We start from the raw sequence: 15312 nt of genomic DNA on the forward strand, positions 1-15312 counted from the left end.
TGCCCACCTCGGCCTCCCCTGGTGTGTCCCCAGCGCTGCCCCGGGACAGACGGACCGCCCCAGCCGCTTAGAAGGGCACTTTTTGTTTTCCGTGGGCTGGAAGCTTTAATAGAGGAAATACGGTCTTGCGGTTAAAAGCACAAGACTGGAAATCAAGTGATCTCTTGCTCTGTCCCAGTCGTGTAATTTCTGATGTGACTTTAAGGTAATTAAATGAAGCTATTTCTTGGTAAAATGAGGTAGGGAGGAGCCGATTCGGCAGTGGTTGTTGAATAGATTATTGGATAGGGTCAGTAGTAGTTGTTGAGTCTTTTGGTGGAATCTGTAGGCATTTGGAGGTTTTGCCCGGTGGATGACCTGGGCTCTCTGCTTCAACGAAACTGCCAAGGAATAGCTGTCAAAATTTGCAGCAGCCTCTAAGTTTTGTTTCCTCGCTAGGAATTAGGTCGTTGGTATGGGATGGTTTTAGATGAAATCTCTCGCTGCTTTTCATCCCTTTGTTAATTTCTGATAACTTGCCTTCCCTGGCTGGCTTCAAAATCCAGAAAACTGACATGAGCGTTGTTGGTTGCACATCTCAGTTATGGAAGTTCTGCACAGACTGTCCTGAGGAATCACGGAGTTTGACTGAAGAGAAGGGGGGGGAAGGTGCAGACACATTATTGCAGTCATGTGCCCCTGCTCATCAAAACCTGTAATACTTTATGAAGTTGGCAGCTGGTGGTAGTGGAAGTTAATAGAAGCAGCAAATAACTTAATTGAAGATGTTTCATAATTGGTGTGTTGTAACACTGGAGAGCGCTCTGTCTGTGTAGGCTGCTGTTGGATTTAATGTCTTAATCCCTACCGTTTGATAGTGGTTTACTCTTCCCTCCCATATTACAGTTTTGTTCACTTGGCCTTGAAATTGCTCCTAAGTGCTTAATGGCCCTAATTTTTGTCAAACAAAACCAAACCCCAACAGACCTTTTTGGGGTGCCTGCCTTTGTCAAACCTTTCTTTTCCTTTCAAATGTGGAGAAAATACACTTCAGGAAGGAATTTTCCTTTTTTTCCCTAAAGAAAGCTTTCCTAGTGAAAGCCCAAGATGGACAGTCCTGATGGGGATGAGGAGTGGGGAAGGAGGAAGAGGTGTTTCCTCAGTGTTTCTTTCTCTTGATGACAAAAGATCACAACAGAAGGGCTTGCTGCTGTCATGCTGTGGTGGGGGGGGTTTTGTTTGAGGTTGGGAGTTTTCACCTCTGATGGAACCTGAAGGAACTGTAACTGTGGACCCTCTACTACTTGATTCTTGTTGTGAAGTCAGATTTTTCATCTGGCACCTTGAGTGGGTGATCTGTGCAGAGTTTTCATGGCGATGGAATATTATCTGAGCTGGAAGAAATTCCGTTTCTCAAGAATGGGGTGTTCCTGCTCCATTAAATGTGGTGTATGGGTTCAGGTTTATTCGAATGGTCTTTGCAAATTATGTTGTGATCTTTCATATTCTAGAGGACACTTTTAATTTTGGAAGAATGTCCCCCACATTTTCTTTATAGTTCTCTAAAGAAAACTATAAAAACTCTTTTTGTTGCTCTTGGCTGAGTTACATACCTGCAGACATCCTGCTGTGGCAATTCCATGCAAGTCCCTATTTCTTCCTTCCCTGCCAGTTAAATTTTTCATGTTGATTAAAATGCAGGTTTCTTCTAATGTCTATGATAGATCTGCTGAAATGAATTTTAATGTCGTAATGTTTCTTCTTTCAAGATCTTCAGATGATTCTTTCGTAGCAACAGGTGCGGAGAGGAGCTCGTGCTCAGAGTTAAAAGATTTATTCTCGTGTGAGCTGAGGAAGCTTTAGATGTTTCATGGCTGAGGTTGATAACTCGTTAAAAGCAAGTTGAATGGCTGCAGTTACCATTAGTCTCAGCTCAAGCTCCTGTGCTGTTTTCTGGAAGCCTTCTCAGCCGTGTTCCTGTGACCACGTAGAAAAGTTTGGCTGGCACTTGAGCGTGCTTGACCAGTGTGGGTTGGCAAGGTGCAGAACGCCGCCTGCCAAGTCTGTATCCCCGCTGACCTACCACCAAGGTTGAGCCTGCCAGGACTGTCATCCTTGACAGAGGATCTTTGTCAGAATCGCTGCTACTGATCCACCAACTATGAGGTAGTGTCTCTGAATTCTGGGTCAGTGGATGTCACAAACTGACAAATTTAGAATACTTTGCCATTCATTCATTCCGTGGAAGGGGAAAAAAAGCTTGCTGAATTACTATTGTCAGTGTTCCCTCCAAATCCTGTAGCTTTTGTAAACTTGTCACAGTCTTGATGCAGTTCAGTTGGAGTGGAAGTGTATACACACACACACGCATACACATCTTTATTTTTATACCCCTCTTTTAAAGCTTTATGGAAGTCTGTACGGTCCCTGCTTTCGCATTACTTTTTGTTGCCAATTCACATTTTTAGTGCTGGTATTTAGGATCTTACTCTTTAATGAAGGTCTTGCATATGAGCGTCTGCATTTTTGGAAGGCTTTGTCCAGCCTGATAATTTTTGTAAAATACTTTAATGTTTCTGAAAAGGATAAGATGTTCTTTATTTTCCCACTTTTTTTTTCTTCAGGTGTAGTACTGAGGTTATTCCTAGTCACCCGCTTGTCTGCCCGTGTCCACCAACCTGCCGATGGAGGCACAGGCTTTTGTTTTCATGTTTAGTGAAATTTGGTATGTCATTTGTATGTCATTTTAATTAAGCAATGGATGCTAACTTGTAGTTATCTGCTGTGGTTAGGGTAGATCTTGAATAACCTTAAAAGCATGGGACAGTTTCAGGGCTGACTTTCGGATGTGCTGACTAGTGTTGATGATGGCATTTTTCAGCATAATGCTTCTGTTGGAAGGTGCCAATTAGCTGAAATAGAAGTGTGAGAAAATGCACGGTTCTGACAAAACACTTCGGGAGAGAGATTTTGGTTCTAAGACGGAATTTGTAGTTTTTGAGAACTCCTACAAAAGCTAATTGCTCTGTAATTAGAGTAGTTGCAGAGACCAGGGCCACGTGAGTGTTGGATTTTTGTTTTCTAAGTGGATGCCTTAAGAAACAGACACTAACTTTCTTAAGCTTGGGAAGTTTTTGGGTGTTCTCCCTCCCCCTCCCCTCCCTTGGATCGCAGTTAAATTCAAGTTTTGCCATGGTGCAGAACAAATTCAAAACTTTCTGTTCTTTGGTTAGGCTTCTTCTGAGGTTTTCTGGACAGCAGTTGGAAGTGAGGGTGCTTTTGAAATGCAGTGGAGCTCTGTTAGTGAGCTCTTTCTGACTGGACCTCTTCTGTGATATAAATCATTATCACTTGTATTATTTTTTTAACAGTGATTTTTGAGAAGACTTCAAGAAAAAGTGGAAGCATCACTTCTGCCATGAGCTATATGGCTTTTACGGTACCAGTTCTTCCACGCACGCTGCAATACTCGATGCTTGTGCTTGGCCTCAGAGATTTTTGTTATGCTTCTTTTAAGAGAGTGCTAGTTAAATACTTCTCAGCTGACAGAGTTATATGCTTCGGGGTTTTTTTTAAGCTGTGTTAGATGATGTACAGATGTGGAAATGAAAAGAACAAGCATTGTGTGGGAAAGCCATGTCTGAAGTTGTCAATACATTTTTTGTTTGGAGAGCAGTCATGGTTAGTAAAATTTTTGAAGCTATCAGACAATTCGTTTCTGTTCTTGTTTACAAGTATTATTAGTTAGGATATATTGCCTTGCAAGGCATGAAGCAAAGAAATCTAGTGCTAGTATAAAGGCATTTACCATAGGGTCTGGTCAACTGGATGTGCATTTGGATATATGCAAGCCCGGTTCTGATGAAAATACCCCAAGTTCCTTTTTGATATCGTTCATAAAAATCTCCTTTCATCTTTACTCACCCGTAAGGGGAAGAGGGGAAAAAAAAATGAGTTAAATCACTGATGATACTCTTTGAGTAAGATGTTGCGCAGGAGAATTGAAATAATTTTGTTGTTGTTGAAAGGCTATGGCAATGGTAGGGAATATGCAGGGCCTTCAAGTTTATTGCCCAGATTCTTTAACTGCTGCATAACTTTAGGATTTACGTTATCCTTGATGTTCATGGAAAAACTATGGAGCCAGTGTTTCTTCTATATTTGTCCTTAAGAAAAGGCTCTAATGAATGCTGTGGCGTGGGACCCTGTGCTAGGCTACAGTGGGAGATCTAGACTTGGGAAAATGGTAATGAAGGCCAAGCACAGCCCTGCACGGTTCCTGTCAGGAAAGCTGTAAGGGAAGAACGACCTTAATGAAACCAGGTGAAGTTGATGTGTGAGGTTGTAGCTTTAGGTAATTTTAAAATAAAATATTGATAACTGAATGTAGCGTAATATACTGTAATTGAGTTTCTGAGCTTTCTGAATGAACGTGTAATGTGTCAACGTGTATGGGGTCAAAATATTTGAGTATTTCTAAGCTAGGCCCAAGAGCTGACTGCCAAACAGTTTGAATGGCAAGTCTGAAGCAGCTCTAATGAGCCACCAATTGTGCAGCTGGTGATAAGCGGTGGTGTGTTTATGTTATGAAGTTGAGTCTCAAAGCAGCTTCTAATCATGAGCAGCGAGGTTCCTTGTTTCAGGTTGGGTATGATGTTACAGGAAGCTTTCTTAATTTGCAAACAAGTAATTTAAGCAGGAAAAGAATAGTGCGTGCACATTTGCAGCACAAGCTCAGGATTGGCAGTAGGGAAGGATGAGGACTGTGAAGTTGTTACCCGTTTTATTCTGATGCTTGTGAAAAGCATCGTTCATTGCCATGCCGCTTGGGGTGATGGGTTGCTTGGTTAATGGTACTTTAAGTCTAGATTTTACAGGTGGGAAATTAGTTTGGAATCGATGGCGGAACACGTTATATGAAAAGTGCATCTCATTAAAATAAATGCACCGTATGTAATTTTGTATTGATCTGTTCTGCTGTGAGTCCTGCTCAGGCCCTTTTAGCCAGAAGAAGATTCCTTGATAACAAATCAAATGAATCTGCTGAACTTGCCAGTTTGGTATAGTAGGCTAAGAAAATCTCCAATGAGGAGCCCGAAGGTAGTTGCGTTGGTTAGTGTTTGTGACGGGAGGTGGAGGATTGTTTCTCCCACCTTCACAAGTGAAACGCGGTTTGTAAGTTCTGCTGTTAACCAGCCTTGTTTCTACCGAGCTGGCCTGATGAGGTATTAAAAAGGGGCTCAAACAATGGACCTGTTCACACAGCTAGTTGCCTTCCATTGGCCGTAGTCATTAATGAGAACTTTAAACATATAAATAATGTGTGCCCCAAAGTCTAATTTTGATACAGCGATTACTTCCTTTTATATTCTCCCATTAAAAGCCCCCTCGTGCTACCCCATGCAATGCATTGCGCTCACTCTTTAAAGAGTGTTGGTAACTGGGGTTTTTAACTGCAATAACATGTTTTTCAGCTGATGTTCTCTTGTAGCTCAGTTGCGAAGTTATTTAATAAAAGAAGGTCGTGCATAATAGACCCTCTGCCCCTTAAGGAATTTAAGAAAACTTTTTTCCCCATGAAAGTCGTTACCAGCTGCGTCTGGAAGTGCAACGCTAGGAATGAAAATGCAACTCTAAAGCATTTGTTTCTGTGCTGAAATCTTAGTGATGCGCTGTTGTACTGCAGTCACAGCTCATAACATGCACTTTTAAAGCCTCAGAAGAAATTAATTGTAAATATAGATGACCTGGTGAAGCTGTTCTAGCAGATGTCATGATTACTTAGAAACTTTTCAAGAATTAGATGCTGAAATTACATCAAATGCAAGTAAATGTTCTAAATGTGGTTTATGCCATTCATTCAGAAATTTTAAAACCCGACAAGGCTTGCAGTTTCTACATGAAAATGTTTGGTTTCTACCTATCTGCCTGAATCTGCTGCTTCGTGACCTTTAAATAGCTCCGGAGAAGGGAATGCTTTCAGTCTACAGGTCATGAAGCTTTCTAATGCTACCTTGTTTTCTTAAGAAAAAGCAAAAGCTGTAAACCTTCAGGATTTTTGCCTTCCAGAATGAACTTCCAAAAGGCCTATGATGAGATAAATTCGGTGTCATTTGTAACTCTCAAAGCCGATCAGTTTGTTGCAGGGTTTCTTTTTTGCCCTTGCTGTACTTGAACAGGTAACATACACTGCAGCAGAAGAGTCCTGAGGGCCTCACGGGTGGCCAGAATGGATTTACAGCAAATGCTGTTAAAAGTTTTGAACTTCAGCAGTCCGTTTTTCAATGGTTATAGTACAAGCATGTATGTGGAAACATTTTTTTAAAGTTGAAACAGTTTTGATCAAATCTGTTATGATGCTTCTGAATAGTTGTTCTAGGTTTTGCCTTTGTTGATGGGTATTCAGACTAATGTAAAGTTTTTAGAGCTAATTCTGTTTCTCCAATCACATTATTGCTAAAATCATAGTTTATAGGACAGAGTCATTTATCAACAATCTCTTGACACTTGCCCTACAAGTTACTGCAAAGCATCATTTTAGTAGAACCGTTCCAGCTTTCTTTGCCTGTAGTTAGCTTGTTTATTCCATGAGCATACTTGTGGGTAAATGATGTTGAAGTGATATACAACCAGTAAAATTTCATTCCCAGTTGCTGCATGTTACTGTGTTCGAGATACTAAAAAAAAAAAAAATATAAATTATACATTATCATAGAACAGAATCGTAGATCTGTAAACATGATATACAACCAATAAAATTTCATTCCCAGTTGCTGCCTGTTACTGTGTTCGAGATACTAAAAAAAAATATATATAAATTATACATTATCATAGAACAGAATCGTAGATCTGTAAACCTGATTGCATAATATAGCTGGGGCAGCTGCAATGGAGTAGATCAAGAGTGGCAACAGCCAAGAGGCATTTCCTGAAATCTTTTCTGAGCTCAACTGAACTATAGGAATGTCTAGCGTATGTTCTGCCTTGACGATTCTTAAGATTCTTTGAAAGCATAGCCCAGAAACAGGAGAAGAACTTCGCAATTGTCTTCTTGTTGGCCTGAGATTGTAGGTGGGTTCGGTTCCTTTCTTGGGGGCATGAGCGGCTGCTGATACCTTACAGCTATTGCATGTACGCAAGGCTTGGAAGTTAATTGTGACTGTAAACAGCTTTTACTTTTTAGAACACTAAACTTTTGTCCTCAGTAAAAGAATAAATTTAGTCTGTGTTCTTGGCCAACTTTATCTCCCTTTATGTATTTCCTGCTACTTTGAAGAGTGCAAAGGTTCTCATGTGTAATAGTTCTAGGGAACTAAATTTGTACTCAAGGTGAAGACATGTCCTTTATTTCTGCAGAAATAAGAAAACAAGAAATAAGAAATTGCTGGGTTTTTTCTTTTCTTTTTGCAATACCCTCTTTTAAGGACTTAGTGAAGCAGCGAGAGACTTTTGTTCTTCTAATTTCTTTTTTTTTTCATTTTGGTTTTTTACGAAAGCTTAGGAAGAAAGGTCTTCAACTAGTTTTTCTGTTTGTTTTCCTTTTCCCAGTTTTTTCCATCTTATTGAAACAAAGCTGAATAATCAAAGTACCACCAATGGGATTAGCCTACTGTGTGAAGCGAATGGCTTTTTTTCCTGTAAAGGGTGTTTATAAGTGTTTAAACTTGCGCTCTTCATTGTAGCCAAGTGTCCTTGGGTCTGTTCCCTGCTTTCCTCACCTTCCACCTCCCCGGCAGAAAATCGAGGATGATGACATGTGGGACGCTGTAAGTGCTTTGTCTAGGGATGGTTGCTGTATCTCTGTCTGATGGTGCTTAACATATGGTTCTGTTACAGGGAAGTACCCATCCATGTGGCTGAGTGAGCTTGTAAATGTGCCTAGAGACTTAGAAAAGCCTTATCAGATGGCTTTTAGTTAATCAAAGGTGGAAGGAAAAAAGATCCCCTTGATTAAAGGTAGCAAGCGAAGAGAAGCAGCACAGAGGTACTTAAATCTTGCTTCCTCTCCCCAACACACACCTTCTTCTTTTATGTGCAGATTTGGTGTCTCGGGGTGTGTTAGGTGTTCTAATTCACCATGGTTTATCAAAAGTCGAGAGACGATGTTGTTTGGCAGTCTCTGTAGCAAGAGAGGAAGCATCTTTTGTTATTGACATCCTTTCTCTTAGCTCTGCTCTTGCTTTTTGCCAGCTGCTCATTGTCTATACTTGCTTATTTAGTATTCACAAGGGATTTTACAAGTTCTTATCAGTTCGTTGCCACAGCACATCATTTCCTCTTGTCATCGTTACTCCTTAAATTGGGAGGATTTGCATTAGAGAAAACACCACCATTCATGCGCACAGTTCAGCTTGCACAGTGTGTGCTCCGCTCCTTTCTGGGGCAGTTGGTAGTAAAGGTCACGTTTCTCGGACTTACTCGCCGTGCCTTTCCCCCCGTATCTTCTTCTGGGGAAAAGAAAACAATTTCTTCTTTGCCAAAGGCTAAAAATATCCAGTGCTTCAAATATTCTTCTTAAAAAGATATAAGGAAGTGCAGCATAAAAATAGCCACAGCTGAAAAGGTTGACCACCTTTCTGAGCAGCTGGGGAGGGGTTGGTTTGAGGGTGTAAAATTGGGGTTTTCTTTTATTTGTTTTTGGTTTTCTTTTAGTTACTTACATTTTTTTCTTTTTTTTTTTTTTTTTTTTTTTTTTTTTTTAATATGTTTTGAAAAACATGGTGCACTTGTATTTTCTCCTTTTGGGGAAAAAAAAGATCCATTTGACAAGCCGAGTACGTCCCTGCAGTACTGGCTGTGGAACTACTGGTTCCACTGTGCTTCTCCCCTGTTTCTTCATAGCAAGTTTAAGGCTTCTGGTGAAGCACTGTGGCAGGGATATAATACCAGTTTTAAAGCATATTCCCCCAGCCTGTCTTCTGCAGGAAACTCATGGATTTAAGGAACGTTGTTAAGGAAACCATGCTGTCCCTTTGGTCCCTTGACTGTCCTTTGTCCCATTAATCAGTAATGCAAGAACTGGGGACTCTGGTTGCGTTTTGCTTTATTTAGCTTTTGGGGTGAGGTCTTAGTACTTCTGGGATTTTTGTTTTGAAACAAAATCAGGTGCAATGGCTAGGGTTGAAACAGGTGCTCTTCTAGTATCTGCCTTTTTGTTTTACCATATTCTTTACTTGTTTACTAATTACTTGTTAACTTCTCTTTTTAATAGAACTAAGTTGGAGGAATCAATCGTTATTTTTGACGTGAAGACTTCATCACTGACATCTGTATGTTCATTTGTAAGCCTCCAAGAAACAATACAGCTCATCAGTGGCAGTAATTGCTTTTGGTATACGCTGACATTTATTTGAAAAAACAAATAAACAAAAACCCCCAACAGACAAAACCCAACAAACCTTTTGAAGACTTGTGTCAAATGACGTCAATGGCCAGTTTGTTCTCCTTTACTAGCCCAGCTGTAAAGCGTCTCTTGGGCTGGAAACAAGGAGATGAAGAAGAAAAATGGGCAGAAAAAGCTGTTGATGCTTTGGTAAAAAAGCTGAAAAAGAAAAAAGGTGCTATGGAAGAACTGGAGAAAGCCTTGAGCAGTCCAGGACAGCCGAGCAAGTGTGTTACTATCCCCCGCTCCTTAGATGGACGACTTCAAGTTTCTCACAGAAAAGGCCTTCCCCATGTAATTTACTGTCGTGTTTGGCGTTGGCCTGATCTACAAAGCCATCACGAGCTGAAGCCATTGGATATTTGTGAATTTCCTTTTGGATCTAAACAGAAGGAAGTCTGCATCAATCCATACCACTATAAGAGGGTGGAGAGCCCAGGTATGTTTGAACATTGCTGTCTGAAAACTGAACAGAATCTCCAGGAGCCGCCCTTGTTCACTCCCTTCTCCTCCTCTTCCAGTACTGTGTAACAAAAAATTACATTTGGTGTATGGGGGAGTTTGGAAGAGGAATGTTCAAAGTGTGCTTTTCTGGTGGGGTTTGGAGGAGGCGTGTTGTCTGTTTTGTACTGGCTGTTTTTATTTGTGGTAAATCACACTTTTCCCACAGATCTCTTAAGCCTCTGCTACCCTTAAAGTTAGTGGCAAGGTCCTAATTCATAAGAAAATAGGAAAATAGTAATCAAAAGACTCCATTTTCCTTGAGAAACTTGTTTAAAAACCTCAGTCCTTCCGAGGAGGTTGGTAGTCTTCTTCAAGGGGCTTAATATTTCATCAGTGGGTGACGTGAATTGAGGAGACTTAAAAAAAAAAATAAATAAATCCTAGGGTGCAGTGTTCCCCACTTGATTTCCCATCAGCAGGCAGCAGAGCTGAACGGAACCGAGAGTGATGATCAGTTGGAGCAAGCCAGGTACCGAGTTTGTGTCGGGTAGCAAGTCTGCTGTTAAGGCACGTTGCCATGGGAGAAGGTGAGGATTGTGGTTATGAGTGGGAGAGATGAATTATGCTGCTCTGGAAAGTACAGTGAAAAGTTGCTTCCGTTGTCCCACAAAATGGTTGTAACTCTGCTGCAGCCGGCGGTAGTGCTCAAGTGCTCTACTGTAGCACTCGAATTCCAGACTCCAGCACGCTTGAATTTAAAAGTTAAAACTCTGGCTTAGCAATACTGGAGTGTAGATTTTGTTTGTCTTCAGTGAAAAGGACTATATGGAACTGTATAGTTTGATTGTAGTAATACAGGCGGTATTTCCATTTTTACTGATTTGATAATACACACGTACAGTGAGTTTTGCACTTCTAAATCAGTGCTTTGGTATATGCCACAAGTGGACTGCTTTTGGTTTTTTTAGAAAGTATGAAATATAAGGGTGTTTCTGCTCTGATTTTTGTGAGAGTAATGTTTGAGTCTTCCATGAAGCGTAATGTAAAGAAAAAAAAAAAAATGAAGGGGAGAGGATGGGGTAAAGGCACGGCAGATGGATCCCCTACTCTTTCCACTCCAGCTAGGGTTGAAATTTTCATTATTTGTATCTCTTTCCTTCTATCTCAGTTTTTAATCTAAGTTTCCCTGCTCTTTGTCTCTTTGTTTTCCAGTTCTACCTCCAGTGTTAGTGCCTAGACATAGTGAATTCAATCCACAGCACAGCCTACTAGTTCAGTTCAGGAACCTAAGCCACAATGAACCACACATGCCACACAACGCGACATTTCCAGATTCTTTCCAGCAACCCAACAGCACTCCATTTTCCATTTCGCCAAACAGTCCCTATCCACCTTCTCCAGCCAGCAGCACTTACCCAAGCTCCCCAGCTAGCTCTGGACCATCTAGTCCCTTTCAGCTACCGGGTAAGTACAGCCCAAATGTCAACTTAATAAAAATAATTGAAATGTCACATGCTGTTGTGACTTACTACCTCAGGAGTTTGTGATACTTGCAATAAATTGCTTTTCTATTTGCATTTTAGGGGGTTTTTCTTCCTAGTTTTGTCACTGGTCAGAGTTAATTGTTGTAGTTTTATTTTTCAAAATGTTTTTTGTCACAGATACTCTAGTGTCGAGTTCATTTGCACAGCTTCAATGTAGTATAACCAATACATACTTTAAGAGTATCTAGCAATGAAAAGAAAGCAGATGTAAGAGGCTGAGCTAGATTTCTTTCTCTGAATAAAGACACTTACATGTGGTATTTTAACTGGGAAAAAATAGAGCAAATTTTTGATAGGAACTTAACTGTTGTAGGTGAAAATAGGGAAAAACCAACAATTGAGAGGGGCAAAGGAAGGAAGCCTTACTGAGTCTGTCTGGCTACTGGTGTGGTTTATAAAGCCAAGGAGTTAACAGCTTGAAGAATTTATTTTTCCAGTAGCTCATTGGCCTCATCTTTGTTCTTTCTGGCTGCCCAGTGCCACAGAAAGTGTCCATTCAGTGGGGTATCCCTCCTGGGTAAGGGCTGTGATCACTGGGACGGATGCATTAGTGGTATCGGGAGGGAATTTCTGAAACTGGGCATCAGTGTGTTGGTGCCCTGACTACTCTGCTGAATGGAAGAATGCAGATCCTCACTTTTATAATGAACTCAGTCTATGGCAGCAGCAAAAAAGTAACCGACTTAGGCCTTCGTTATGCTATGGCAAATAGTTATTTCTTCTAATACTTCTGTCTTGTTCAACACGGAGAAGGGGGTAGGCAAGAAAGCTGATGTTTATATGGAAGAAAAAGTGGGAACTATAGTTATCTTGCCAGCTGCAGGGTTGCAGTTTAAAAAAGGCAAAAATAAAAAAGCCCATCTCTTAGTTTGCCTCAAGTGTCCAATCTTGTTATTAGTCCCATGGGTAAGAATCCAACTGTGGAAGGAGATCACTGTAAAGACAGCCGGCTGGGTTGTCTGCAGGTTGCTTTGAAAATGGGTCCAAATGTTTTAATAGCTCTTATTCAAGAGTATTTTTATGTATTTACAACTGTAGAATGAATAAGGTATTCTAAATTGAGGTTTATTCTGGTTTATTCTTATTTTTTCATGTTTGTAGCTGATACTCCACCTCCTGCATATATGCCCCCTGATGATCAAATGGGGCAGGATAATTCTCAGTCCATGGACACAAGCAATACAATGATCCCTCAAATCATGCCAAATATATCTACCAGAGGTAAGTTGTATAGTTTAGTGTAAAATTAACATAGTTTGTCTTCTTACAACTTGTGACCAAATTGAACAAATAACTTCAAACGGCGCGGTAAACCTTGTTGACAAATGGAAGCAGTCCTCCAAGGCAAACGGGGGCTGTAACAGAAAGAATTGAGAAATAAAACTTGCCTTGCACGCTTGCATCTCTTGCTTTTGAAGTGTCAGGTGCATAGTATGGCTTACAACAAGTTGAACTTTTTTCATTTCTCAGAATTAGCCTTTTCTGCTACGTCTGCCTGGTGTTGGAATTGTATATGCACGAAGGCTCCGAAAATCCAAGTCCCAAAATATCAATTAAAACAATTTAAAAGTGGACAGAAGAACCATGTTCCACATGTTAGCATGTAGTCATCTGTGAGGTTTTTTTGTGTAGGGTTGTTTTTTTTGTTTAATATCAGGCTTAAAATAGGAAAAGAATTGTAAAATCAATGGACTAGCTAAAATGCATGAAAGTAAAAATCATTAAGATCTTAATCGGGACTGTTCTTGCCCATCATAACTGTTGACTAAGCTTTTAATTATCTGTCGATATTTTGGAAGGCCTGCTGTACAGTTTTAGATTTAATATTTTAACGTTTATGTAAACTGGTATTTGCGTTTTGCTTATTTTCAGATGTTCAGCCTGTTGCCTATGAAGAACCCAAACACTGGTGTTCGATTGTGTATTACGAATTAAATAATCGTGTTGGGGAGGCTTTTCACGCATCTTCCACAAGTGTCTTAGTAGATGGGTTTACAGATCCCTCCAATAATAAGAACAGGTTCTGCTTAGGTTTGCTCTCAAATGTTAATCGCAACTCAACAATCGAGAACACTAGACGACATATTGGAAAAGGTAAAGCTTAGCTGTGTTACGCGTGATTAAGGAACTGTGTCCTTGTTTTTGTTTCAACTTCTGTGTACTGCAACAATGATTATTCTTAGATAAGAATAGTAGAAGTAATCTGTGATATTTAATCTACCTCTCCAGTATCTGAAGACAACTTCTTTAGGCATAGTTTGATTCTAATTACTCTAGAAATTGCATCTGGTTTTCTTTGGCACTAATTAAAAGATTGTATGTTACCTCTTCCTTGCCAAACTGTTTTGTCATAGGGGCTTGCTTCTTACTGTTAATGATAGTTTGTATGCAGGGTTTTGTGTTTCAGCACCAAGAAACATATTGCAGCATTTCTGATGTTCTGTGTTCTATCTGCTGCTTAAATCAAGTTCTTGATCCCGCTTTGCAGTATAGCAAAGATTTTTATTTTTTTTTATTTTCTTGTTCGTGCAAGCTATTACACTGCTGTCTACGGTATGTTCAAACATCTTGCAGCAGTTGGCATCAGGACTTTGAAGTGCTAATGCAAAACTGCAAGGGCTCATTTGTCTGAGTGAATCCATGGGGTGTGGATGTGTGTGGGAGGGATTCCTGGAGACAGCAGGTTTTGCAAGATCTTCTAGTTTTCCCATACTGTTTGGCTGATAGCACATACAGATGCACGGTTTTCATCTTTGATGGAATGTGCTTGGATTACCTTAAAATGTAGTACTCCTTTTCTGAATATCCCCTTTTTTTTTGTAACGTAGTCCTGAGAACTCCGTTTCCATTGCACATATCTAGAGGCCTTTTTACCACCTGAGATCAGTTGGTACAGTTGGTCTTGAGTTTTGTTCGATGAAAGTCACTGCTGCTTGTAATGTGTCTTCAAGACTCGTCCTGTCCCTTAACAGTCTTCTCATTAGAAACTACTAGTAATACAGCAAAATTTTGCAGCTAATCTGGAGACCACAAGTTATACTAATATCTGTTGGGAACTTGGCTCTGCAGTGCTGTTGTCTGAGAAAATTTAATATTATAAAGGGGAACAACTGATTTCTGGGGTGCAGGTGGATTGTCAGGTTCTTCTGTTTTAGCTTACCCCTTTCGGTGGTACTGGCAGAGAAGTCTTGTGTGTCTGCCCAAGGTCAGAAATGTGACAAGGATCCAACATCGTGTTGTAGAATAGTATGGGCCACAATGAGCTTGAGAATATCTACATCTCTACTACTAATCGTTAAACTAAAACTTTGCTTTATGGTAACGGTTCTGAAAACAAGATTGTTCTGGGATAAAATACTATTTATTTATGGCTTTTGTTTGGATGGTCTTGGTTTTTTGTCTCCTTAAAACTACCCCATCTTATTTGCTAGGCTTTTTTCTGTAGACGTGTTGCATTGCAAGCATAAGTGACTTCCAGTTGTGCATTGGATTGTTTTTGAAATATCTGTGGTGTTCTCGGACTATTAGATCTCCCAGCTCTCCTCTTCAGAGATCTCTCGGAAGGGCTTTACCCGAAGGAACTTAGCTAGCAAGTGGTGGTTGCTGTCTTCTTAAAAGAACAGGATTGTGTTGTGAAAATGCATTCTCGCCCACCCCAGATTTTTTGGTAGCTGCTTACAGTTGACGAAGTCAATGGTTCCTCCGCGTAGCCTTCATCCTACCTTAGTCCCAAGTGGTTCTAGCAGTGTTCACAACAGTTGCTGCTGTCCGAAAGATTAACTTGCATCTGTTGACTTGCTGCAGCCTCATCTGGCAAACGACGGGATAGTCGAGTCGGCAGTGGATTCTCAGGGAAGACTTAAACCGCACTGGATTCCAGCCACATAACAGTGGGGTGGGCAGGGGGGAAAGGGAGAAGTTCTGGAGAAGGAAGGTATCTCAACTGAAGTGGCAGGGAGAATC

At 40.5% G+C, this 15312-nt stretch overlaps 1 protein-coding gene across 3 annotated transcripts in view; it reads left to right on the forward strand.

Annotated features, from left to right (window-relative positions):
* The first annotated feature begins 6 nt into the window (after nucleotides 1-6).
* SMAD5 (SMAD family member 5) overlaps nucleotides 7-15312 on the forward strand; it is a 21124-nt gene continuing 5818 nt past the window's right edge. Inside the window, exons 1-5 of one of the 3 annotated variants that reach the window (XM_009641747.2) lie at nucleotides 7-205; nucleotides 9191-9800; nucleotides 11018-11269; nucleotides 12451-12570; nucleotides 13222-13443. In XM_009641747.2, the coding sequence (XP_009640042.1) occupies nucleotides 9398-9800; nucleotides 11018-11269; nucleotides 12451-12570; nucleotides 13222-13443 (997 nt within the window). In that variant the 5' untranslated portion in view covers nucleotides 7-205; nucleotides 9191-9397. Of the gene's footprint in view, nucleotides 206-7725; nucleotides 7746-7938; nucleotides 7964-9190; nucleotides 9801-11017; nucleotides 11270-12450; nucleotides 12571-13221; nucleotides 13444-15312 lie in introns of those variants that run through there. The other 2 variants (XM_035897160.1, XM_035897161.1) reach the window with 2 other exon arrangements.

The sequence above is a fragment of the Egretta garzetta genome, unplaced genomic scaffold (genome assembly GCF_000687185.1).
Source record: "Egretta garzetta isolate BGI_Z169 unplaced genomic scaffold, ASM68718v1 scaffold147, whole genome shotgun sequence".
Classification (NCBI taxonomy): Eukaryota; Metazoa; Chordata; class Aves; order Pelecaniformes; family Ardeidae; genus Egretta; species Egretta garzetta.